Below are 26,403 nucleotides of genomic sequence, written 5' to 3' on the forward strand. Positions count from 1 at the left end.
ATTGGGGTACATGTGTCTCTTTCCCTTCTGGTTTCCTCAGTGTGTATGCCCAGCAGTGGGATTGCTGGATCATAGGCAGTTCTATTACCAGTTTTTTAAGGAATCTCCACACTGTTCCTCATAGTGGCTGTACTAGTTTGCATTCCCACCAACAGTGTAAGAGGGTTCCCTTTTCTCCACACCCTCTCCAGCATTTATTATTTGTAGACTTTTGGATCGCAGCCATTCTGACTGGTGTGAAATGGTACCTCATAGTGGTTTTGATTTGCATTTCTCTGATAATGAGTGATGTTGAGCATCTTTTCATGTGTTTGTTAGCCATCTGTATGTCTTCTTTGGAGAAATGTCTATTTAGTTCTTTGGCCCATTTTTTGATTGGGTCGTTTATTTTTCTGGAGTTGAGCTGTAGGAGTTGCTTGTATATTTTTGAGATTAGTTGTTTGTCGGTTGCTTCATTTGCTATTATTTTCTCCCATTCTGAAGGCTGTCTTTTCACCTTGCTAATAGTTTCCTTTGATGTGCAGAAGCTTTTAAGGTTAATTAGGTCCCATTTGTTTATTTTTTATTTTATTTCCAATATTCTGGGAGGTGGGTCATAGAGGATCCTGCTGTGATGTGTGTCAGAGAGTGTTTTGCCTATGTTCTCCTCTAGGAGTTTTATAGTTTCTGGTCTTACGTTGAGATCTTTAATCCATTTTGAGTTTATTTTTGTGTATGGTGTTAGAAAGTGTTCTAGTTTCATTCTTTTACAAGTGGTTGACCAGATTTCCCAGCACCACTTGTTAAAGAGATTGTCTTTAATCCATTGTATATTCTTGCCTCCTTTGTCAAAGATAAGGTGTCCATATGTGCGTGGATTTATCTCTGGGCTCGAATAGCCAAAGTGATCTTGAGAAAGAAGAATGGAACTGGAGGAATCAACCTACCTGACTTCAGGCTCTACTACAAAGCCACAGTTATCAAGACAGTATGGTACTGGCACAAAGACAGAAATATAGATCAATGGAATAAAATATAACAGTCTTTTAGACTCTGTGGGAGAGGGAAAGGTTGGGATGATTTGGGAGAATGGCACTGAAACATGTATAATATCATATAAGAAATGAATCTCCAGTACAGGTTCAATGCAGGTTACAGGATGCTTGGGGCTGGTGAACTGGGATGACCCAGAGGGATGGTACCGGGAGGGAGGTGGGAGGGGGGTTCAGGATGGGGAACACGTGTACCCCCGTGGCGGATTCATGTTGATGTATGGCAAAACCAATACAATATTGTAAAATAATTAGCCTCCAATTAAAATAAATAAATTTAAATTAAAAAAAGAAAAGGTACAGCCTTGGTAACTTCTCTCCCCTCCCCTTTGGAAATTCTCCTGGACTGTCTTTCTTCTCCACGTTTACATGGAAGCCTGAAAAAAAGCAGGACTGCAGGATTTCAGAGCTTAGGGGCCCCAGCCCTGCATAGCGAAGCTCGGGCCCAGAGACCCGCTTTCCGAGATCGCTTACTACATGAGCACCTGCAGGCACCTGGCAGAGAGCGGGGCGCTCCGCGTCCGGGGCTCCTGGGTCTGGGGTGCCCGCAGAGGAGCGGAAAACCCAGACGCCCAGAGAAGGAGCAGACATTTAACATAGGAACCTGGAAGCAGCGGGCCAGAGAGAGGGCGGCCGGCGCGGCCGGGACGGAGTGGAAAAGCGGAAGGGAAGCCGGACGGACCGGAAGAGGGGCACGTCGGGGCGGAAGAAGGGCGCAACGGGGCGGAAGAGGGGCGCAGAAGAAGGGGAAGGGGATGTCGTCGCCAGTGCTGTCTTCAGGTCCCTGTGGCTGCGGGAGCTGCACTTTAAGGAGCGTGTCTTGGCGAACCCTAGCAGTCACTGTGTAATGGACTTTAGCGCTTCTTCACTAGAATTCCAGACGACGACCCGCGGGGCTTCGGCGGCGCTGTCCGTATGAGGCCATGCGCAGGCCCACTGCCCTGTGCGGGGCGCAGGTATCCTGTGCAGAGCGACGCAGAGCCCTTTGAGGGAAGGTGATGGGAAAAGGTCAGTGGAACTTTCCTGTGAAGGTGAAGAAATAGCTGATGTTGACATTTTCAAAAGGATAAAGACGCATGATTTCAGTGCTGAATTTATTTAAATTTCATTCAAATGCTGAATACTTTCTTATTCCTGTACTCAGTTGTTGTTGTTCAGTGGCCAAGTCGTGTCAGACTCTCTGGGACCCTGTGAGCTGCAGCACACCAGGCTTCCCGGTCCTTGAGTATCTAACTGAGTTTGCACAATCTCACGTCCATTGAGTTTGTGATGCCATCCAACCATCTCATCCTCTGTCCGCGGCTTTCTCCCCTTGCCCTCAATCTTTCTCAGTAGTGTTAAAAAAAAAAAAAAGACGAAAGAAGATACTTTAGGTGATACATTTAAGTTCACACTGCCATGAAGTGGGCAGCCTCCTTTTGGAGAACTGCAGAATAAAGTGGAAGGCATGAAGCTTTCAAGATAAAAATAAAATATCCAGTTCTTTTACCAGCAAAATGGGCTTATTTGGGTGTAGCCAAGGAATTGGAGTTGGGACAAGCGAACTATAGCAAAAGCCATAGGTAAGTTCAACAAAGGAGAGGCCCATTATGTTAAAGAGAAGAAGGAGGAAGTTGAAAGGAGTTGTTTTGAAGAAAGTCCCTGGGTTGAGGTGAGAGTTCAGGTAGTGATGGTTTCTCATAGGCTAAGTAGCTAGGTACACAGGAAATGTTCCCTTCCAGTGGGTCTGTGAGTGATGCTCTCTTGTTGGAGTATGTTATTAACAAGGAGTAATTGATGCCTTCTTTGGTAGTGTGTCCTTCCAACTATTTTAAATGATTTTTTTTTTTTAATTCAGTTTGACGTTTTCTACTTTTTTCTGAAAGCATCGCTGATGAAGAGGCAGGTTTTCTAGTTTCAGTGGCCTTTGTCCTTCGGTGCCAAGAAGGACTTCTTGCTGGGTGTTGTGCCCCACCTTGGCGGGAAAATGCACCGATTGGAAACCTATTGAGAAAACCTACCAAGGAGGAGTAGGAGGGAGAAATTGCGATCTTAAGATCTTAAATCGTTTGAGATCGTTCTGATCATTTTGAAATGTGGAGCAGGCCTCATCTTGTTGGACAAACTGGTTGTACAAAGATTTGACAGGCAACAAAATACAGAACTTAAAATAGTTATACAGAGTTAGAAGTTTAGAACCAAATTGTGTGATGGTTCTAAACAAAGACCTTAAGCCTGAGAGTAGCCGATAGAAGAAATCATGTTGGGAAAGGGGGAGTGTCAGGTGACTCTGTTGGAAGTGGTCTTTCTCTCTGATTCTTCTATGCAATTGAGTTTCTGCTTCTCTAATCATGTTTTGTTTGACATTTACTCAGACCCAAGGGAAAAAAGGCTCTTCCTACTGAGCCAAACCTGGAGTCAGGTATGCTTCCTGGAAGTTCCCACTCAAGGTGACCATGCATGCATACTAATTCGTTTGAGTTGTCTCTGACTCTTTGTGACCCTATGGACTGTAGCCTGCCAGGTTCTTCTGTCTATATGATTGTTCTGACAAGAATAGTGGAGTGGGTTGCCATGCCCTCCTCCAGGGGATCCTCCCGACCCAGGGATCTAACCCACATTTCTTACATCTCCTTCACTGGCAGGTTCTTTATTACTAACACCACCTGGGAAGGCCATTAAAATAGTATTGTTATTTCAAAAGAACTGTTTAGAACCAAATGTATTACCCAATAATACAGGCCGTAAGGTTGCAAATTCAGAAGCCATGAATCTAGGTAAGAATCCAGAATAGTTAATAGTCCAGACAAAGAAAAACTTAAGTGAATTCTGAACCTTCTAACTCAAAAAAGAAAAACAAACAAACAAAAAAACTGGCAAGTGAAAAGATTAATTTGTCATGGAGATTCTGAAAAGCCATAATCAAAAGAAGAAGTTGTCCCCTTTCACTATAATTTGAGAAATACCAGTAGGTATGTTGGGTGTTGTCTTTCCGTGAAAGAGAGAAAGGGTGTTGTCTTTCCGTGAAAGAGAAAAGCAACAGTGACTAAACGGGTATACAAGCCTGGTCAGGTCATCTTTGGAAAGCTGTCTGCCTCAGTTATTAGCTGCTTCTTTTCCTAGTCAGTTTGATTTAGGCGTTTCCAGTGTTTGTACTGGAGAAGGCAATGGCACCCCACTCCAGTACTCCTGCCTGGAAAATCCTGTGGATGGAGGAGCCTGGTAGGCTGCAGTCCATGGGGTCGCTGAGGGTCGGGCACCACTTGAGCGACTTCACTTTCACTTTTCACTTTCATGCATTGGAGAAGGAAATGGCAGCCCACTCTGGTGTTCTTGCCTGGAGAATCCCAGGGACGGGGGAGCCTGGTGGGCTGCCGTCTATGGGGTCACACAGAGTTGGACATGACTGCAGTGACTTAGCAGCAGCAGCAGCAGTGTTTGTACAGGACCAGCTGTCAGGTGCAGTCTTCTTTAGCTGTGAGATGTGTACTCAAGTTTCAAGTCCTTGAAGTTTGGTTACCTTCCAGGTCGTGAGGAGGACCTGGTATAGACTGTTCTAAGGAAATTCAAGAGCAGTCTTTTTTTTCTTACTGATTTCAAACCAGAAAAGTGGAAGAAAATTGAAAACATTAGTTTGAAGAGGAGTAGCCAGACATGTAAGGATAGGAAAAATATTTGACCAAAGAGTTACTTTGGCTACCTGCTGCCAAGAGCTGGCTCATTGGGAAAGACCCTGATTCTAGGAAAGACTGAGGACAGGATGAGAATGGGGCGACAGAAGTTGAGATGGTTGGGTTGAATCACTGACTCAATGGACATGAGTTTAAGCAAACTCTGGGAGGTAATGAAGGATGGAGAAGCCTGGTGTGCTGCAGTACATGGGGTCACAAAGAGTCAGACATGGCTGAACAACAACAGCAGAAAAATTTGGAATCCAGTCCAGCATATATAGGTATGTAACAAAACCTTGAAGATCATTGGTAGGACTAGAACTTAATATCTGTGTAAGTGAAAATATGATTTCTTTCTCCCATGTTTATCCTTTTATTAAAGACACTCATAGTAAAACTAACTTGTTGGTATTGAACTTGTTTTGATTATTTACATAAATGCCATGAGAATAGTGACTGACCATATAAGCTCTTTTTCAAGTTTGTTTTGCTTGAACCTTGTAAACAAGGTATCTGGCCAGTTTATTTATTTATTTTTCTTGAGTAGGTCCTTAAAGCTGTCTGGTCACATCTGAGTCTATGTACACCTTTCCTGAGTATGATAATGCAGCCAAAACTATGGTAATATAGCCAGTATTTCCAGTGGTGTCTTGTTATGAGGAGAACAGATTCCCAGTGAATTTATGCAAATATACATATTGTCACGAAGAAAAAAAAAAACTTAGGTTTTCAAATTCTGGAGGAATCAGGAAGGGAGGAAAAAAAATAAATGTTTTAACCCTTGTTGTAAGATACATTTTCTTAAAGGAGAGGAAAAAAGGGTCCTTTAAATCCAGTTCTGTGCAATATCTTAAATTTATCTAATACTTTCATCCTAGAGTATTTGTCAGGATCTTTTCCATGAATTTCTTTGAAGATAAATACACTTGCAAAAGCCTCGGCGTATGAACAATAATTGTGTATAAATGACAAAAGACTTAAAAATAGTAATAATTAAAGATGAAGGTTCAATTTAATGTAATCGACAAATCTGTTTGGTCATTTCTTTGACCACATCTTTAAAACCATGGCTGTATATCGTCAGCCTGTTTATTTAACTTATGTGTAGGGTACGTCATGAGAAATGCTGGGCTGGATGAAGCACAAGCTAGAATCAAGATTGCTGGGAGAAATATAAATAACCTCAATTATGCAGATGACACCACTCTTATGGCAGAAAGTGAAGAAGAACTAAAGAGCCTCTTGATGAAAGTGAAAGAGGAGAGTGAAAAAGTTGGCTTAAAATTCAGCATTCAGAAAACTAAGATCATGGCTTCTGGTCCCATCACTTCATGGCAAATAGATGGGCAAACAGTGGAAACAGTGACAGACTTTATTTTTGGGGGCTCCAAAATCACTGCAGATGGAGGCTGCAGCCTTGAAATTAAAACCACTTGCTCCTTGAAAGAAAAGGCATGACAAACCTAGACAGCATATTTAAAAGCAGAGACATTACTTTGCCAACAAAGGTCCATCTAGTCAAAGCTATGGTTTTTCCAGTAGTCATGTATGAAGGTAAGAGTTGCATTATTAAAGAAAGCTGAGTGCTGAAGAATTGATTCTTTTGAACTGTGGTGTTGGAAAAGACTCTTGAGAGTCCCTTGGACTGCAAGGAGATCAACCAGTCCATCCTAAAGGAGATCAGTCCTGAATATTCATTGTTAGGACTGATGTTGAAGCTGAAACTCCAATACTTTGGCCACTTGATGCGAAGAACTGACTCATTGGAAAAGACCCTAATGCTGGGAATGGTTGAAGGCGGAAGGAGAAGGGGATAACAGAGGATGAGATGGTTGGATGGCATCACTGACTTGATGGACATGAGTTTGAGAAAGCTCCGGGAGTTGGTGATGGACAGGGAGGCCTGGCGTGCTGCAGTCCATGGGGGTCTCAAAGAGTTGGACATGACTGAATGACTGAACTAAACTGATAACATTATACTAGAACACATGAGAATTGTCAGAATTTTCATACAATATCTAAAATTTCATACAATATCTAGATATTTCATACAATATCTAGATATCTACAATATCTAATATTTAAATAACATTCATGTATACAAGATAACCTAAGAAAGTTTATTATAATTTCTTTGACAAAGCTTCCCATAAAATTTGACATATCAAATAAACCTAATTACCATCTCCTTTTATAAGAAGAGAGAACATGTTCTTTAAGAAGTTCTAGGGGCCCCTCTGGACATTCCTAAAGTTATTTTCAGGTCAAAAAAACTTAATTTAGAGTTTGAATTTTGGGGGGAAGTTTTTCAAAAATATCAAAAGGTTTTGGACAATTCAACAAATAGGATTACAGAAGATTACAAAACACTAAGTATCTGTTTAGTCAAAATGACAAAAAGATTTCAGAAGATAAATAGACAAGGTTACATAGCTGCAAAACAAAAAAGCCAAACCAAACCCTTAGCTCTTCTTTATAAAAAAGACAATTTTTAACTTAAAGCACCTGAAATAAATTTGATTAATGTTTTGCCAAAAGTTTTCACTTTTGTCTCGGTTCAAAGGGTTTGTTAACCTAATAAGCCACTCATTCTATACAAACTAAATAATACCAATATTTATTAGAGTTTTCTAGCTTACTTTCAATATGCTGTAACATTGAAGAGAGAAATAGAAATAGCAGAGGATACGTCATCAAATTGGGTTTTAACCAACATCCAGACTCAAACAGCGCTGGGAAGTCCCATGACACAGCACATCTGGAGTCCTAATTGGGAAAAGGTCCTAGGTAGCACGTCCACTCTGTGGAAGAGACTTCAAAGACTGCACTTCAGGGTTCCTGCTTATAATCCTAGGACACAAACTGATATCATCAACCTGTGAGCAAATTGCAGCTCTGAGTTCCTGTTTATCCTTTAAACTTGGAATGTTGTTAAGCCCGGGGCTTGACTGGCCACCCTGTCTTGAGGGGCTCAACAGTCTCAAGATTCGTCCCCTGTCTTACCTATGGTGCTGCAATTCTTACAGTCATAGCTGTCACTCACAGCCAGGGCAGTGTCCAGGCAGGTTAGAAACAAGGTCATAGGTCTGCTCTGCTGTGTCTCTGAAGCCTAAACAAAACTAATTTCTCTAACAATGAAATGGTCTCTGAGGAAAATGAGAGATACCAAGGGAACATTCCATGCAAAGATGGGCACAATAAAGGACAGAAATGGTATGGACCTAACAGAAGCAGAAAATATTAAGAAGAGGTGGCAAGAATACACTGAAGAACTATACAAAAAAAATCTTAATGACCCAGATAACCACGATGGTGTGGTCACTGACCTAGAGCCAGACATCCTGGAGTGTGAAGTCAAGTGGGCCTTATGAACTATCACTATGAACAGAGCTAGTGCAGGTGATGGAATTCCAGCTGAGCTATTTCAAATCCTAAAAGACGATGCTGTTAAAGTGCTGCATTCAATATACCAGCAAATTTGGAAAACTCAGCAGTGGCCACAGGACTGGAAAAGGTCAGTTTTCATTCCAATCCCAAAGGCAATGCCAAAGAATGCTCAAGCTACCACACAATTGCACTCATCTCACACGCTAGCAAAGTAATGCTCAAAATTCTCCAAGCCAGGCTTCAGCAATATGTGAACCATGAACTTCCAGATGTTCAAGCTGGATTTAGAAAAGGCAGAGGAACCAGAGATCAAATTGCCAACATCCGTTATGTAGAAAAAGCAAGAGAATTCCAGAAGAACATCTTCTGTTTCATTGAATATGCTGAAGCCTTTGACTGTGTGGATCACAACAAACCATGGAAAATTCTTCAAAGATGGGAATTCCAGACCACCTGACCTGCCTCCTGAGCAACCTGTGTGCAGGTCATGAAGCAACAGTTAGCACCGGACATGGCACAACAGACTGGTTCCAAATTGGGAAGGGAGTATGTCAAAGTTATATATTGTCACCTTGTTTATTTAACTTATGTGCAAAGTACATCATGTGAAATGCCAGACTAGATGAAGCACAAGCTAAAAACAAGATTGCCGGGAGAAATATCAGTGCACCTCAGTGGTGCAGATAACACCACTCTAATGGGAGAAAGCCAAGAGGAACAAAAGAGCCTCTTGATGAAGGTGAAATAGGAGAGTAAAAAGGCTGGCTTAAAACTCAACATTCAAAAAACTTAAGATCATAGCATCCGGTCCCAACACTTCATGGCAAATACATGGTAAACAATGGAAATGGTGAGAGACTTTATTTTGGGGGGCTCCAAAATCACTGCAGATGGTGACTGCAGCCATGAAATTAAAAGATGCTTGCTCCTTGGAAGAAAAACTATGACCAGTCTAGACAGCCTATTAAAAGCAGCGACAAAGGATGAAACAGAAGTGTTTAGAAAAGACACATGTAGGTGGGAAATTAGTGTGTATGATAAAAACAATTCTAGTCAATCATGTAATTTATCTTGCAAAACTCTGACGTTTTAAGTTACCTCAAAAGATTTCAGTATGCTATTTTAAGTACATATATCGTAAAATATAATTGTTGCACCTAAAAACTCTTATCCCATTTTCATCTATCTGAACTATTTGTTCCCAACATTTATGTTTAAGTTCCTCACAAAAACTTAATGAGTCATTAGACAAAGTCTGCCATCATCTCAAGCAAATTTTTTTTCTGACAGATTTGCAGCAGAGATAATGTGAATTTATCTGACTAGTAAACGCATGTGGGATTAAAGTATTCAGTGCTGATGACACTAAAGACGTGCCTGTTTCAGTTAGACTAACAAATTTAAACTATCACATGAACCACAAAAGCATTTGTGTGAGTTGCTCTTATGTTTCTGATAATTTACTTAAGTAATATTTTTAGACCAATTAAATGGAGCTCTTTTTATAAATTAATTTTGGTAGTACCATCTGGCAGTATAAAAATAAGACATACCTGTGACATAACATACAGCCATACACAGAGATCTTTTAGCATGGTACAAAACTCAAAGGAGAATATTTAGATACAAATTGTACTTCTGACAGATAAACTAAGTTAAGCCTACCTGTTTATTTGCATGCTGTAAGGATCCTCTTGGAGCTCTTTTCAGACTCATCTTGTCTTTTTAGAAATTTCTGCTTACCAATAAAAGAAAGCATTCCATGGTCTTTGAGATCAGGTGCCCCAAATATCAAACCTGAGTTTGAGCAAAACTACAGTTGTTTTGAAGATTTATATTCCCTTGAGGCCAAATGTTTTAAAAGGTAGGTGCTGTCTTCCTATGAAGAAATTGAGAAATTTCGGGGGGGGGGGGGGGTGGGGTGGGAGAGAAACAGATTATTTACATAGTATAACAGAGTAGAGAATATAAGACTTTATCGAAAAATTTGATCTCCATAGGAATGGATGTCAGTAGCATGTAGAAGTTGGGAACAATCAAGTGTCAAGGGATAACAGTGTTATTTATTGCCCCGAGGTTCTGAGCAAACCTATCCCTCTGGCCTTGGGTTTTCTCATGGGGAAAATAGATGTGTTACAGGGAATGCGTTTATTGCTTTGAAAGATATTTATCTACTATCAAGTTCTGGAATTATTATTTCCTTTTTGGGGGAGAAAGAAATCCCAGGATGATAACTTTTCTAAAAAGTCTTGGCTGGATCATCGAAAAAGCAAGAGAGTTCCAGAAAAACATCTATTTCTGCTTTATTGACTATGCTAAGGCCTTTGTGTGGATCACAATAAACTGTGGAAAATTCTTAGAGATGGGAATACCAGACCACCTGACCTGCCTCTTGAGAAACCTATATGCAGGTCAGGAAGCAACAGTTAGAACTGGACATGGAACAACAGACTGGTTCCAAATAGGAAAAGGAGTGTGTCAAGGCTGTATATTGTCACCTTGCTTATTTAACTTATATACAGAGTACGTCATGAGAAATGCTGGGCTGGAAGAAGCACAAGCTGGAATCAAGATTGCCGGGAGAAATATCAATAACCTCAGATATGCAGGTGACACCACCCTTATGGCAGAAAGTGAAGAGGAACTAAAAAGCCTCTAGATGAAAGTGAAAGAGGAGAGTGAAAAAGTTGGCTTAAAGCTCAACATTCAGAAAACGAAGATCGTGGCATCTGGTCCCATCACTTCATGGGAAATAGATGGTGAAAGAGTGGAAACAGTGTCAGACTTTATTTTTCTGGGCTCCAAAAATCACTGCAGATGGTGACTGCAGCCATGAAATTAAAAGACGCTTACTCCTTGGAAGGAAAGTTATGACCAACTTAGATAGCATATTCAAAAGCAGAGACATTACTTTGCCAACAAAGATCCGTCTAGTCAAGGCTGTGGTTTTTCCTGTGGTCATGTATGGATGTGAGAGTTGGACTGTGAAGAAAGCTGAGTGCTGAAGAATTGATGCTTTTGAACTGTAGTGTTGGAGAAGACTCTTGAGAGTCCCTTGGACTGCAAGGAGATCCATTCTAAAGGAGATCCAGTCCATTCTAAAGGAGATCAGCCCTGGGATTTCTTTGGAAGGAGTGATGCTAAAGCTGAAACTCCAGTACTTTGGCCACCTCATGCGAAGAGTTGACTCATTGGAAAAGACTCTGATGCTGGGAGGGATTGGGGGCAGGAGGAGAAGGGGACGACAGAGGACGAGATGGCTGGATGGCATCACCGACTCGATGGACGTGAGTCTGAGTGAACTCTGGGAGTTGGTGATGGACAGGGAGGTCTGGCGTGCTGCAATTCATAGGGTCGCAAAGAGTTGGACACGACTGAGCGACTGAACTGACTGAACTGTGGTCCTAGTGTGATTAGATTGAACAGTTTTCTGTGATTATGGTTTCAGTGTGTCTGTCCTCTGATGCCCTCTTGCAACACCTACCATCTTACTTGGGTTTCTTTTACCTTGAACGTGGGGTATCTCTTCGAGGCTGCTCCAGCAAAGGAAATAGTGAAGGACAAGGAAGCCTGGCTTGCTGCAGTCCATGGGGTCACAAAGAGTTGGACACGACTGAGTGACTGAACAGCAACAACAGAGTCCCTGAAAGGGGAAAATTCCTAAACAAATTGCAGGTCATAGTCCAGCACAGTTCCAGTGGGAACAGCTTAATTTCAAAGGAGTTGGGCCAAATGCTAAGTGCATGAGTGCTCACAGGAAGGATAAAGCCTTTAATACAGAAAGTTATCTACTGGAGGTTGTGTCAGTTTGGATTTGCTGAGGAGGCAGCCCTGGCAGCAGTAGCTGTATTTTGTGCCTAGAAATTGATTCCAACCGTCAGTAATGTTCTCTGGGAACTCTATAATTGTCCTTCTTGCTGCCCATATTAAGTTATCTTAAGTAAAATTTGCATCATTGATTTCATGCAGCCAGCTTTTCAACAACAAAAATGAAAAACTCATTTTTGGTAAATGTTCTTTCATTCTAGTATTCTTTTTGAGCCTCAAAAATTCTTTTAATACTACACACACACATGTAATTGTGAAATCAGCTGGGGGAGGGAGGAGCATAGTAATAAAACAGCTGATCTTTTCTTGATAGTTTATTGGTCTGACCTGAAAGATGAGTAGATCTTAGTTAGCTGGTGAGTTGGCAGTGATAAGCATTCCAAGAAGAGAGACCAGCTTGCATAGAAGAATGGAACTGAAACAAGGTAAGTGGTGGGATTAATGAACAGGGTAGGTGGAGTTGACTTGTGGAAAGATTCTTTAGCCTGTCTCGTGTTGTGGATTCTCAAGCCTTGTGTGCCAAATTGTTATTGGCAAATATTATTTGTCAAGTACTGTACCAGGCATTCGGAGAAGGCAATGGCACCCTACTCCAGTACTCTTGCCTGGAAAATCCCATGGACAGAGGAGCCTGGTAGGCTGCAGTCCATGCTAAGGGTCGGACACGACTGAGCGACTTCACTTTCACTTTTCACTTCCATGCATTGGAGAAGGAAATGGCAACCCACTCCAGTGTTCTTGCCTGGAGAATCCCACGGACGGGGGAGCCTGGTGGGCTGCCGTCTATGGGGTCGCACAGAGTTGGACACGACTGAAGTGACTTAGCAGCAGCAGCAGCAGCAGTACCAGGCATTGCCAATGTCCTCTTGCAGCTAAATCTAGTGGGAAGATTTGGTTAAAGGAATAGTTACAGCAAAGTTTGAGTGAAGGTTAATGAAGGATCTAAACATTGTGAGAGCAGACAGAGTATTTTGTGTAGTTGAGGGTATTAGAGGAGTTGATTTGGAGTTGCTTTGAGGAAGAAAAAACTGTAATGGGGAATCACATACTCAGAGGGTTGGAATGAATAGAACAACTGAAGGATATGAACAACTGAAAGAAGTTCATTTTGGCTGGCAGGAAAAAAGGTATATGTGGCATACTCAGTACATACACAGTATAGTGTATGACTCAAGTAGTGAAACTTGAAAGTTAATTAAGAAAGAAAGAAAGTGAAGTTGCTCAGTCTTGTCTGACTGTTTGTGACCTCATGGACTGTAGCCTACCATGCTCCTCCCTCCATGGGATTTTCCAGGCAAGAGTACTGGAGTTGGTTGCCATTTCCTTCTCCAGAAGATCTTCCCAACCCAGGGGTCGAACCCGGGTCTCCTGTGTTGTAGGCAGACGCTTTACCGTCTGAGCCACCAGGGAAGTGAAGTGTTAATTAATGACAGCCTAAAACCAAATTCAAATGCCAAAAACAAGTCATATGCTGACAGTCTGAAACGGAATAGTTCTGATTTTTTTGTTTACTCCGTGCCTTATGCTTATTTTTTTCTTGCTCAGTATGTGTTTGTGTTTACTTTCTGGATATTTCCAGCACCTGATGAAACAGGTTACAGCTTCTGAGAGAACAGAGAGCTTAGTCTCTGTGTAGGGAAGGGAGCTTACTTGTTTGCCTTTGAAAAAGTTAGAAAACATGGAGAGAGTGAAACCTTTGATCTCGGACCTCTTCTCTTTCCCCTTTCTGATGGCATGGTTATGAGCTTGTTCAGCTGGGCTGAATCTGGTTGTGGTAGGACAGCAAAGCAACCAGCAGGATGGATTAGCAACCCTGACAGGCTACAGTCCTTGGGGTCACAAAGAGTCAGACATGACCAAGCAACTGAACTGAACTGATCCATATGATTTGTGGTAAGTTGCTCAGTCGTGTCCAACTTTCTGCAGCCCCAAGGACTGTAGCCTGTCAGGCTCCTCTGTCCGTGGGGATTCTCAAGGCAAGATACTGGAGTGGGTTGCCCTGCCATTCTCCAGAAAGTATTCATAATAGGCTCTCATCCAGTGTCAAGGATTAGACCCCTAATCTTGGAACTGGCAAACTTGAGAGGCTTAGCATTGTACTTGAGTTTCTCAGGTACTACTCTTTGCCACAAACAAGGGGATCTGAGGAGAGAAAAGAAGGGAGAGTTAGTGGAAGGAGGACAGGAGTTTGGGGGGCCAAAAAATGGAATCAATAGAGGAAAGGATCCATGAGGTTTTTATTATGAGGTTTCCATGGAAAAATGAGTATATCAAAGATGTCCAATGAGGCAAAAATATTAGTGACATAATGTTGAAATTTGGTAATGATTTAAGTGTAAAAAGGTACATCTGATGATGTCTATACTGATTGCCCTTGTTTTGGATATTGGAGTGGGGTGCCATGCTAAGTCACTTCAGTCATGTCTGACTCTTTGCAACCCTATGGACTGTAGCCCCAGCAGGCTCCTCTGTCTGTGGGATTCTCCAGACAAGAATACTGGAATGGGTTGCGGTTTCCTTCTCCAAGGGATCTTCCCGACCTCGCGTCTCTTAGATCTCCTGCATTGGCAGGCGGATTCCTTTACCACTAGCGCCACCTGGGAAGCTTCATTGGAAGTGGTGGGCGGGGAGGGGGATGTATGTGAAGACAAAACAGACAGACTCCTTACAATGAGAAAAGATATGTTGTTTATTGATTCTATTATCCCTTCATAATTAAAAATGCTAATGATTTTATAAGTCTTACTCCTTATTTTCTATTTTAACTATTTTTTTATTTTCCCTAAACAGAATACTGTGGAAAACATAGGCAACTTTTTTCTTTTTTTAAATAGCCATCTAAGTTCTCATCAAGTTTCTTTGGCACAGTTCTCTTACATTAAAGTCACGGTCAACGTGGAAAAGACCTCACCCCCAAATGAATTTTACATTTAATGGTCTCTTTTATATATGACTATATATGACTTATCACTTGGGGCAAAATGTGCAGAGAGCATATTCTAGGCAAAAGCCAGCTTGGTCATGTTGTGTTTGGCTCTCTCTGTGTAGGCCCCTCAGTTTTGTGAACTGATCTGGCCAGTGACCTTGAGAGCTTATTTTTCCTAGACTAGAAGCAGGCCTAAGGAACCCTGAGCCCTACAGCTTTAATCTTCTTCAAATGCCTTCCCAAGATAAAGGCAGCCCCTGGTTCCATGTCCCACACAAGCTGAGAGGCAGAGAGGGGAGCATGAGAGAGAAGGCAGTAGAGATGAAAATGACGAAAGAAGGGAAATTAGAACAAAGAAAATTCAAAGCGGCAGCAGTACCAGTGGAAATAGTTTCACTCTGTTGCCTTCTACGGAAAGCTGTAGTGCTGTGACTGAATTACTTATCTTGGCTCAAAACCAATAGTTTTGTTCTTTGGAAGAAGGACTGGGGAAAGTAGATCAAGTCATGGGTTCTCCACTTAAGTTTGCCGCTAACAGTTACTAGGTCTTAGGCTCAGTACTCCCTGGGTAAAATGCCTCTGATTCTGAGAAAGTCAGAGAACGTAACTGCCTCGCTCTAACCCTTGTGATAGAAATCGTTATATAGTTAAAATATGAAGTACACTACTAACCAAATCCTTGTAAAATGTGAATCACTAACCACAGACATTATAAGTAGGTAATGTCTTATTATCTATAACTTAACCTCATTTCTTAAAAAGTGTCAGTATTTTTTTTAATCATGTGGTAAAGATTGTGTTGTATGCAAACCTGATTTGTATACCTGAAAAAAAAAAAAAAAAAATCAGACCCACAGCTCTTATCCTTCTTGTGAAGAGGGGTAGGGACTCCTAAGCTGGGAATGATAGTGGAGTGGTGGTTCTGCATCAAACTGACCAGGGGCCAATGAAAGGGAGACCTTCTTCTCTGGCTGACTCTAATACCCTTAAGCACTTAGAGCTACATATTCTGGACTTGGAATTCCTAAAATCCCCACAATGAAATAAACTTTTTCTGTCTGGCAGATAGAGATCTTTTATTTAGTTTGGGAAATGATGGTTAAGTATACAGTAATCACTGGGCTTCCTGGGTGGCTCTAGGGGTAAAGAAGCCCCTGCCAGTGCAGGAGATGCTGGTTTGGTCCCTGGATGGGCAAGACTCCCTGGAGGAGGAAGTGGCAACCTACTCCAGTATTCTTGCCTGGAAAATTCCATGAACAGAGGAGCCTGGAGGGCTAATAGTCCGTGGGTCACAAAGAGTTGGACATGACTGACCATACAACAATAACAACTATAGTAATCCCTATACAGTAATAACCACATTAGGTGTCATTTAGTACCACAAATGTTAAATGTAAAAACTCTGTGCGCTAAAACCATGAGTAAGATGTGGTCCCTGCCAATAGGGAGTTTTTAAATTTACTGGAGGCAGGAGCATCATTATGAGTCGTTATAATTTACTGGAGGCAGGAGTGTCTCTAATTCTTTCTTACCTGGTTTCTGGTCATACATCAAGTTTTAAGAAATATTATTACCTTTAATGAGGACACTTCTTAGTTTTCAGAACTGCCAGAGACTGCAGATACCTATGTGGCCACCTATAGCAATATGTGTGTTCTTTATTAAATATCTTCTATGCAAAAAACAGAATACTTACAAAAATTAGTTTTGAAATTAGTGTTTTAGAAGATTGGGAGAGATTATTGGTAAAGGCAGAGACATCTCTCCATTCCACATTTGAAATGGTATCCTTTAATAAAAAAAAAGTTTAATGAGAAATGTAGCATACTTGCACATAGTTTCAAAGCATAAGAAGAGTTTAAAGAACAGCAAAAACAAAAATAAGTACCTGTTTATCCATTGTCTAGGTTAGGAAATACAACACACTCATTCTGAAACCTAACTTTTTCAAAAGTATGTTAGGTTAGCTTTATTTATGTCTACGTTTATTTTCCTTCTAGCCACTGTACTGAAACCTGATTTCAAATTTAAGACAACAGTCTTTTATAGAAGTAATTTAGGAATAATAATATCACAGTTTCATAACATAAATATTTTTATTTCATCAGATACATATTTTATGTAAAATATATTCTTATCTGTTCAAAAGATTTGTGATTCTGGGCAGCTGTTTAGTTACTTGAAGTGATGCCTCAAGTTTTAAAGCTTTTTAATAAATTAATATTATGCTATAAAAATATATGTATTTATTTAGAGAAAAAGAGTAAGAACTTTGAGGTCTTTCCTATTGCTTCAGAATTTGACAGTAAGTAGGTGACTCCCTAGAGGAAAGCTTCACATATAGGTAAGCTTTCATTACTTATGAAATGGAAATGTGGGCCTTGTTTCTTGTTTTCTTAGATTTGTTTTGGAAGGGGAGTGGGGCTGTATCATTTTCATTCTAATTGATTAGTGCTAATTTGGCTGTGTGGATCACAGTAAACTGTGGAAAATTCTCAAAGAGATGGGAATACCAGACCACCCGACCTGCCTCTTGAGAAACCTATATGCAGGTCAGGAAGCAACAGTTAGAACTGGACATGGAACAACAAACTGGTTCCAAATAGGAAAAGGAGTACGTCAAGGCTGTATATTGTCACCCTGCTTATTTAACTTATATGCAGAGTACATCATGAGAAACGCTGGACTGGAAGAAGCACAACTGGAATCAAGATTGCCAGGAGAAATATCAATAACCTCAGATATGCAGATGACACCACCCTTATGGCAGAAAGTGAAGAGGAACTCAGAAGCCTCTTGATGAAAGTGAAAGTGGAGAGTGAAAAAGTTGGCTTAAAACTCAACATTCAGAAAACGAAGATCATGGCATCTGGTCCCATCACTTCATGGGAACTAGATGGGGAAACAGTGGAAACAGTGTCAGACTTTATTTTTTGGGGCTCCAAAATCACTGCTGATGGTGACTGCAGCCATGAAATTAAAAGACGCTTACTCCTTGGAAGGAAAGTTATGACCAACCTAGATAGCATATTCAAAAGCAGAGACATTAGTTTGCCAACAGAGGTCCGTCTAGTCAAGACTATGGTTTTTCCAGTGGTCATGTATGGATGTGAGAGTTGGACTGTGAAGAAAGCTGAGCGCCAAAGAATTGATGCTTTTGAACTGTAGTGTTGGAGAAGACTCTTGAGAGTCCCTTGGACTGCAAGGAGATCCAGCCAGTCCATCCTAAAGGAGATCAATCCTGGGATTTCTTTGGAAGGACTGATGCTGAAGCTGAAACTCCAGTACTTTGGCCACCTCATGCGAAGAGTTGACTCACTGGAAAAGACCCTGATGCTGGGAAGGATTGAGGGCAGGAGGAGAAGGGGACGACAGAGGATGAGATGGCTGGATGGCATCACCGACTCAATGGACATGAGTTTGGGTAAACTCTGGGAGTTGCTGATGGACAAGGAGGACTGAATATAGTTAGGTGAAGAACGGATACTCTGAAAGTATATAAGATGAGAGTTTCTTAAAGGTAGCCCCCTCTGCCAACATTTTGGCCACAAGACACTGTAGAGAAAAGCTAATCTGAGTTTACTTTTTCCTTTCCTTACTCCCCAGCAAATTAGGATGGTGCTTAATTTTTGTTCTACTTCTGCCTAAAATGTTAAAACTTGGAAAGAACGAAGGGAAGTTAAATATCATAATCCTATGCACTGATTTAGTATCTTCAGGTCCCTTTCTGCCTATAGAAAATTCTCAGACTTCATGATAAAAGTTTACTGGTGAAGAGAGGGGAAAAAAATCAGGTCTCTAATAAAGCTTAATAAAAGGAGGAATTTTGTTCTATTTTCAATTAGAGAATTGAGTTATTTTTGCTTAGTAAATACTTCATTTCTTTGATAAAACTGAAAATTTGTTGAGGGTAAAATTTTTTTTTCCTGAAATAGCTAGTTGATAGAGGGGAGATGACTAATAAGAACTCAGTTAATTTCCACTGAACTGTTACCAATTATATCTTACCAAATGCACATGTGTTTATATACTAGGATCCCAGTCCTATGAATTTCTTGACTATAAAAACCTACATGTAGTGTGTAATTTACTTACTGGGTCTTAAGCACAGAAACTCTTCAACCCACTTTTTATTCTTAGAATGAAACTATTGTCTATTTTAAATAATCCAATAAAGAATCCTGACCTGTTTTAAAAGATTTATCTTAATTGCTAATCTAGTCGTTATGTATATTTCTCAAATTTTGTCTTCAAAAAGCAAAAAGGCTTCCAAACTCATTTTGAAATGATGTACAGTAATTTGATCTATTTCTTTATTTTTCCCACAAACATTGATCACTGAACTTGAATCTGGGGATAGTGAAAGGGGAGATGAAAAAGAAAGAACAGTGTTTGAGGTCGAGATGGATTTTTTATGCACATGGCTGGAGTTGTGAGCTTATGTATGTTGTAGGAAAGGGTCTGCAGGAAGGGAGATGCCGTCCAGGGTCCAAGAGTAGTCTCTTGTCTAACATTTAGAAATGAATTGTTCCAGATGATAAATGTGTTGACAAAAAGTGGCTCCCAGATGAAGAGCAGCAAGGTAAGGGAACCCAGAGCTGCTCTGCCACGTGGCTTGCAGTGTTGGTTTTATGATAATGGAGTTAGTTTCTGGGTTGTCTCTGGCTAATCATTCTGACTCAGGTTCCTTCCTGGTGGCCTGCGCATTGCTCAGCCAAGATGGATTCCAGTGAGAAGGATTCTGGGAGGTTGGCAGGACATATGAATTGGTGTCGCACTCCTTTTGACTTCCCGAGTTCTTTCAGTTGGTGGTAGCTTCCGTGTTCCCTACCAAGGTCTCCTGTTGTAAGATAACTCATGCAAGGGGTTACTGTTGACCCTGGCCAGCGTAGGTGGTTTTGGGCAGTGGTTCTCCTATGTATATAGGCATGAGAATATAAGTTTTGTTTGCTAATTTAATTTGTTTCGAGCTCCATTGCTTGTCATTTCTCAACAACTCCTGAAATTTTTAGTGTAGATTTCCTCTGCTAGCTAAGAGAATCTTGAGAAAACTTGATATTTACATTTAGCAAATAATTTAGAAAGCCTCTAAAATCCTTTATTTTTTCATAGCTATTTCATATTTTAATTAGTAAAAATACTATATTTTTGAACTTCACCTTCCATTTCCAATAGACCTAAGTTTATCAACCTTTATCACTTTATTTCTTCTTCATGTTCATTTAGGTTCATGCTCAAGTCCTGAGAAGTCACCCTATTTTAAATCTTTTCAGTTTCTTTGAAAATGTATTTGTAGATTTGTGCTTTTAGGAGCATACAGTATAAAGGTAGCTCTGATTTTAAGGAGTAGTGTGAAACTAATGGTGGCCATTGTATTCATCCAGAGACATAGGTTTGAACTTTGTTGTAGGGGAAATAAAGGATTAGAAAAATAAAAAAGGTAGGTTGTACATGAGATATGAAGGAGGGGAAGGAGATTGGGAGATTGGGTTTTCTACTCTGGCTTTCTCTGTGGTTGATACTACAGATAGTTAAGGGAAGGAATAAAGTAGTTACAGGTTTTAGTAGATTTAAACTGATTTTGAGAAGCCTGTGGTACATCTAGAGGTGAGGAATATGGAAGTAGATTTTTGTTTGATTTAGGAGTACACAGGCATTTCCAATGGAGATGGAAATGCAGGATTTATTGTCATAAGAATTTTAATAAAAGCTGTAGGCAAATGAATAAAAGAATTTCTACAAGGTAGTAGTAAAAGGTTCAGTTCAATGCCATGCAGTGCAGTCGCTCAGTCATGTCCAACTCTGCAACCCCATGAGCTGCAACACGCCAGCCCTCCCTGTCCAACACCAACTCCTGGAGTCCACCCAAACTCATATCCATTGAGTCGGTGATGCCATCCAGCCATCTCATTCTCTGTCGTTCCCTTCTCCTCCTGCCCTCAATCCCTTCCAGCATCAGTCTTTTCCAGTGAGTCAACTCTTCGCATGAGGTGGCCAAAGTACTGGAGTTTCAGCTTTAGCATCAGTCCTTCCAAAGAACACTCAGGACTGATCTCCTTTAGAATGGACCAGTTGGATCTCCTTGCAGTCCAAAAGATTATCAAGAGTCTTCTCCAACATCACAGTTTAAAAGCATCAATTCTTCGGCACTCAGCTTTCTTCACAGTCCAATTCTCACATCCATACATGACCACTGGAAAAACCATAACCTTGACTAGACGCACCTTTGTTGGCAAAGTAATGTCTCTGCTTTTGAATATGCTATCTAGGTTGGTCGTAACTTTCCTTCCAAGGAGTAAGCGTCTTTTAATTTCATGGCTGCAGTCACCATTTGCAGTGATTTTGGGGCCCCCCAAAATAAAGTCTGACACTGTTTCCACTCTTTCCCCATCTATTTCCCATGAAGTGATGGGACTGGATGCCATGATCTTCGTTTTCTGAATGTTGAGCTTTAAGCCAACTTTTTGAGTCTCCTCTTTCACTTTCATCAAGAGGCTTTTTAGTTCCTCTTCCCTTTCTGCCATAAGGGTGGTGTCATCTGCATATCTGAGGTTATTGATATTTCTCCCGGCCATCTTGATTCCAGCTTGTGCTGGAATAAAAGGTAAATAAATAGAAAAAATGGGTAAAAAAACTTGGAAGAGGCACTTTACAATAGATGATATACAAATAACAAATTAGCATATGAAAATGGAGTTTCACTTCATTAGACATCATAGAAATGCAAAGTAATACCACAATGACTGTATCACTATCTAGAATACCTAAAATGGAAAGAAAGGAAATAAAAAGACATTAGCAAATGATTAATAAGATCATGGAGCAACTGGAATGTTCACTGTGTTTGGATATGAAAACTCTTATTAGCCAATATCTCTTAAAGTGGAACAAATGAACTGGTATGATCATTATGACCAGCCCTTGGAAAATGGCAAATGGCAGTGTGTGTGTGATATGTGTGAGTGTGAGAAGGAGAGAGAGATTGATATGTAGAGTTTGCTGATACTTTTCACCATGAGTAATTTCTGTGGGAAATAAAGCCCACTTGCCCAGACTGAAAGAGGAACTTGGAGACACTAGGTGCAGCTAGAAGAGAGGCTTTATGACGGTCTTGCAAGGTCTGGTGTCTGGTGGGCAGGCATACCCAGTGTCATTAAAACAAGCAGTTTTATCCCCTAGCATGCAAGCCCTTCCCCCGGTTCCTTTTTGGCTGAGTACTGTGTGATGAACAGTCTTCCTGGATGTTGCCTAGGTTTGTTCCCTCTCTCTATATGGGCTTGCCCCTCCCTGACATCTTGTTTCTTCCTTTCCTGTGCACTCATTCCTGTTTTCTGTTTTGAATTCACTAGTAGAATGAGCCTCCATGAAAATCCTAGACATTCCACTCTCCCTTTGTTTGCCCGGACTTTCCAGTTTTATAACCCTTATGGTTACTGTGTCAGTAAGCTGTTAGGCCACTTTGGCTGGTAGTAATTTTTCCACCCACAGTCAGCACCCTTGAAAATGGACCATTTTAAGTTTTTTTATTTCTTATAATTTCAAGCTACCAGTGGTTTAAAAAAAACAACTTGCAAAATTCTTCACTGTTTAACAATCAGTTTTAGCCAGCTGCTGCCTGATCCACTACTTCTATTTTTAGATATAGCCAACAGAAGTGCATATGTGTTGACCCAAAGACAGATACTAAAATGTTCACAGCAGCTCAACTTGTAATGCCAAAACCCAGAAACAACCCTAATGTCTGTTTACATTGGAATTGATGAATGGTGGTATATTCATATAATGAAATACAACAATGAAAAGAATGGACTATTTAGAATTTCATTACACATAATAATAGTAATAGGTGTCACAAACATAGTTGAAACCAGACAAAAGACGATATACCATATTTTTCAATTTGTATAATGTTCAATAGCAGGCCAACTAATCTTGAGTGTTAGAAGTCAAGATAGTTGTTATCCTTATTTGGAGTCATGACCAAAAAGTGGCACAATGAATGGTGGACCTTATAAGGTTCATGTTCTGTTTCTTGATCTGAGTGCTATTTACTTGAATGTATTTGCCTTGTGAAAATTCATTGAACTGTAACTTATGATTTGTATCATTTCTGAGTGTATTTTTTATGTCAGCAAAAATACTTAAAAAAAGCATTTGAACAAATAGGTGATTACCCGGAGATGAGATATGTAAAATGAGAAGAGTTGACAGAACTTTGGGGGATGCAGAAACCTTACATATGTGTTCCTATTTCTTTCCCTATTTTCCTTGGGACTCCTTCCAGCTGTTTCTGTGAGAGCATTACATAAGATAAGGATAATACCAAGAATACCGCTCTGTTGCATTTCTGCCTAGAGGTTGTTTCCAAAGGGACTTTTGGACTGAATTTTTTCTTAGATTTAGAGTTAGAAGAAGAACTGCCATCATGAAGAAGACTCCCTGAAGGCAGGAGATGATGCAAACTACAGAACAGCAAGTTTTCTAAACCCTCCTAGTGTGTTGGATCTCAGTAAATGTCCTGTAACTGTGTCATCATCTCCTAGTGATGTACTGAAATCATGTACTTTGGGAATTGTTTGGTTTGAGAAGCTGGGAAAAGGGAAGTAATCCGGTACTTAGAGTGCTTTGAGAAGTAGGGAAGTCCTTTCAGTAAACAGAAAGGTTCCTCGCTAAAGCCTATTAATGTGTTATATTAGAAAAGTGTCTGTTTAGCTAGACTACTGCCTACTTCTCTCTTTTTTCCAGAAATGGCAAGTCTTTTGAAGACATCGCCTAACGCTGTAAAGAAAAGATTGCTGCATCAGATAGGATTGTCACTTTATAATACTTCTCATGGCTTCCATGAAGAAGAAGTGAAAAAAAAACTTGAACAGTTTCCTGGTGGATCCATTGACCTTCAGAAGGAAAACAATGGCATTGGCATTCTTACTCTGAACAATCCAAGCAAAATGAACGCCTTCTCAGGTATAGAGATCTTTGTTATGTTAAAGAATGATACTAAATCTAACCTGCTATCTTGTGATTTTTATTCTTAAACTCTGTAGACAGAATTCTTGAAAGTCATGGTACTCTTTGTAGAACATGTAAAAATGAAAAGCTGTCACATGAACCAGGAATATTTTTAAAATTTATTTATTTTTAATTGGAGGATAACTATGTTGTAATATTGTTTTGGTTTCTGCCATACATCAGTCAGTCATAGGTATACATATGGCCCCTTCCTCCTGAACCCCCCCTTCCACCTCCCACCTGATCCCTTCTATGTTGCCACAGAGCACTGGTTTGAGCTCCCTGCATCATACAGAAAATTCCTGCTGGCTATCTGTTTTACATATGGTAGTGTATCTGTTTCCATGCTCCTCTCTAAATCTCCCCCAGCTTCTCCTTCCCTCACCGTGTCCACAAGTCTATTCTCTATGTCTGTGTCTCCATTGCTGCCCTGCAAATAGGTTCATCAGTTCCATTGTTCTAGATTCCATGTATATGTGTTAATATATGATACTTGTTTTTCTCCTTCTGACATAACTTCACTCTGAATATTAGGCTCTAGTTTCATCCACCTCATTAGAACTGAACTGACTCAAATGCATTCCTTTTTATGACTGAGTAATATTTCATCGTATATATGTACCACATCTTCTTTATCCATTCACCTATTGATGGGCATCTAGGTTGCTTCCATGTCCTAGGTCTTGTAATAGTGCTGCAGTGGACATTGGGGTACATGTGTCCTTTTCAGGTTTGGTTTTCTCAGAGTGTATGCCCAGTAGTACAATTGCTGGGTCATATGGTAGTTTTATTCCTAGTTTTTTAAGGAATCTCCATACTATGCCCCATAGTGGCTGTACCAGTTTACATTCCCACCAACAGCGCTAGAGGCTTTCCTTTTCTCCACACCCTCTCTTAACATTTATTTTTTGTAGTTTTTTGATGATGGCCATTCTGACCTGTGTGAGGTGATACCTTGTGATTTTGATTTGCATTTCTCTAATAATGAGCTGTCGACATTGAGCATCTTTTCATATGTTTATTAGCTATCTGTATTCTTTGGAGAAATGTCTGTTTAGGTCTTCTGCTCACTGTTTGACTGAGTTGTTTGTTTTTCTGGTATTGAGCTTCATGAACTGCGTATCTATTTTGGAGATTAATCCTTTGTTAGTTGTTTCATTAGCTGTTATTTTCTCCCATTCTGAGGGTTGTCTTTTGTTGTCTTTATACCTTGTTTATAGTTTCCTTTGCTATGTAAAAACTTTTAAGTTTTTAAGGTTCCCTTTGTTTGTTTTTATTTCCCTTAATCTAGAAGGTGGGTCATAGAGGATCTTGCTATGGTTTATGCCAAAGAGTATTCTGCCTATGTTTTCCTCTTAAGAGTTCTATAGTTTCTCATCTTATATTTAGTTCTTTAATCCATTGTGAGTTTATCTTTGTGTATGGTGTTAGGAAGTGTTCTAATTTCATTCTTTCATATGTGACTGTCCAGTTTTCCCCACCACCACTTATTGAAGAGACTATCTTTTCTTCATTGTATATTCTTGCCTCCTTTGTCAAAGATAAGGTGCCCATAGGTACGTGGGTTTATCTCTGAGCTTTCTATCTTGCTCCATTGGTCTGTATTTCTGTTTTTGTGGCCATACCATACTGTCTTAATGACTATAGCTTTGTAGTATAGTCTGAAGTCAAGCAGGTTGATTCCTCCAGCTCTGTACTTTCTCAAGACTGTTTTGGCTACTCAGGGTCTTTTGTGTTTCCATACAAATTGTGAGATGTTTTTTTGTTCTAGTTCTGTGAAAAACGCCATTGGTACTTTGATAGGGATGCATTGAATCTGTAGATTGCTTTGGGTAGTATAGTCATTTTCACAGTATTGACTCTTCCAATCCAAAAACATGGTATATCTCTCCATCTGTTTATGTTGTCTTTGATTTTTTTCATCAGTGTCTTACAGTTTTCTGTATACAGCTGTTTTGTCCCCTTTAGGTAGATTTATTCCTAGGTATTTTATTGTTGCAGTGGTAAATAGGATTGATTCCTTAATTTCTCTTTCTGAAGGAATGCAAATAATTTCTGTGTATTGATTGATTTTGAATCCTGTGACTTTACTAAATTCACTGATTGACTCTAGTAATTTTCTGATAATATCTTTGGGATTTTCTATGTATAGTATCATGTCGTCTGTAAGCAGTAAGAGTTTTACTACTTCTTTTCTTGGATCCCTTTTATTTCTTTTTCTTCTCTGATTGCTGTGACAAGTACTTCTAGAACTCTGTTGAATAATAGTGGCGAGAGTGGGCACCATTGTCTTGTTTGAACTAGGAACATTTTTACTAATTGTGTGTTTTAATTATTTTTAAATATATGAATACAGATATTGATAAAATTAATCAAATTGAGCTTGATTATGTTTTCCATGGAAATTTTAAGTGCTTAATAACTTCATTTGTGTTCAGCTGTCACTAGGAGACAAAGGGAAGGATATTTCAAAGATTAAAAACTAAAGAGAAAAGCCTAAAATGAAAAAAAAAAGTTAGTTTGATTTTTTTGTGAACTAAAATAAGACTGCCATTTTAACCATGTAATTCTA

At 40.0% G+C, this 26,403-nt stretch overlaps 1 protein-coding gene across 1 annotated transcript in view; it reads left to right on the plus strand.

Moving 5' to 3' along the window:
* The first annotated feature begins 1,746 nt into the window (after window positions 1-1,746).
* ECHDC1 (ethylmalonyl-CoA decarboxylase 1) overlaps window positions 1,747-26,403 on the plus strand; it is a 53,182-nt gene continuing 28,525 nt past the window's right edge. Inside the window, exons 1-2 of the mRNA XM_070795820.1 lie at window positions 1,747-2,039; window positions 23,568-23,786. Coding sequence (XP_070651921.1) covers window positions 2,030-2,039; window positions 23,568-23,786 — 229 coding nt within the window. The 5' untranslated portion in view covers window positions 1,747-2,029. The remainder of the gene's footprint in view (window positions 2,040-23,567; window positions 23,787-26,403) is intronic.

Source organism: Bos indicus, chromosome 9 (assembly GCF_029378745.1).
Source record: "Bos indicus isolate NIAB-ARS_2022 breed Sahiwal x Tharparkar chromosome 9, NIAB-ARS_B.indTharparkar_mat_pri_1.0, whole genome shotgun sequence".
NCBI lineage: Eukaryota > Metazoa > Chordata > Mammalia > Artiodactyla > Bovidae > Bos > Bos indicus.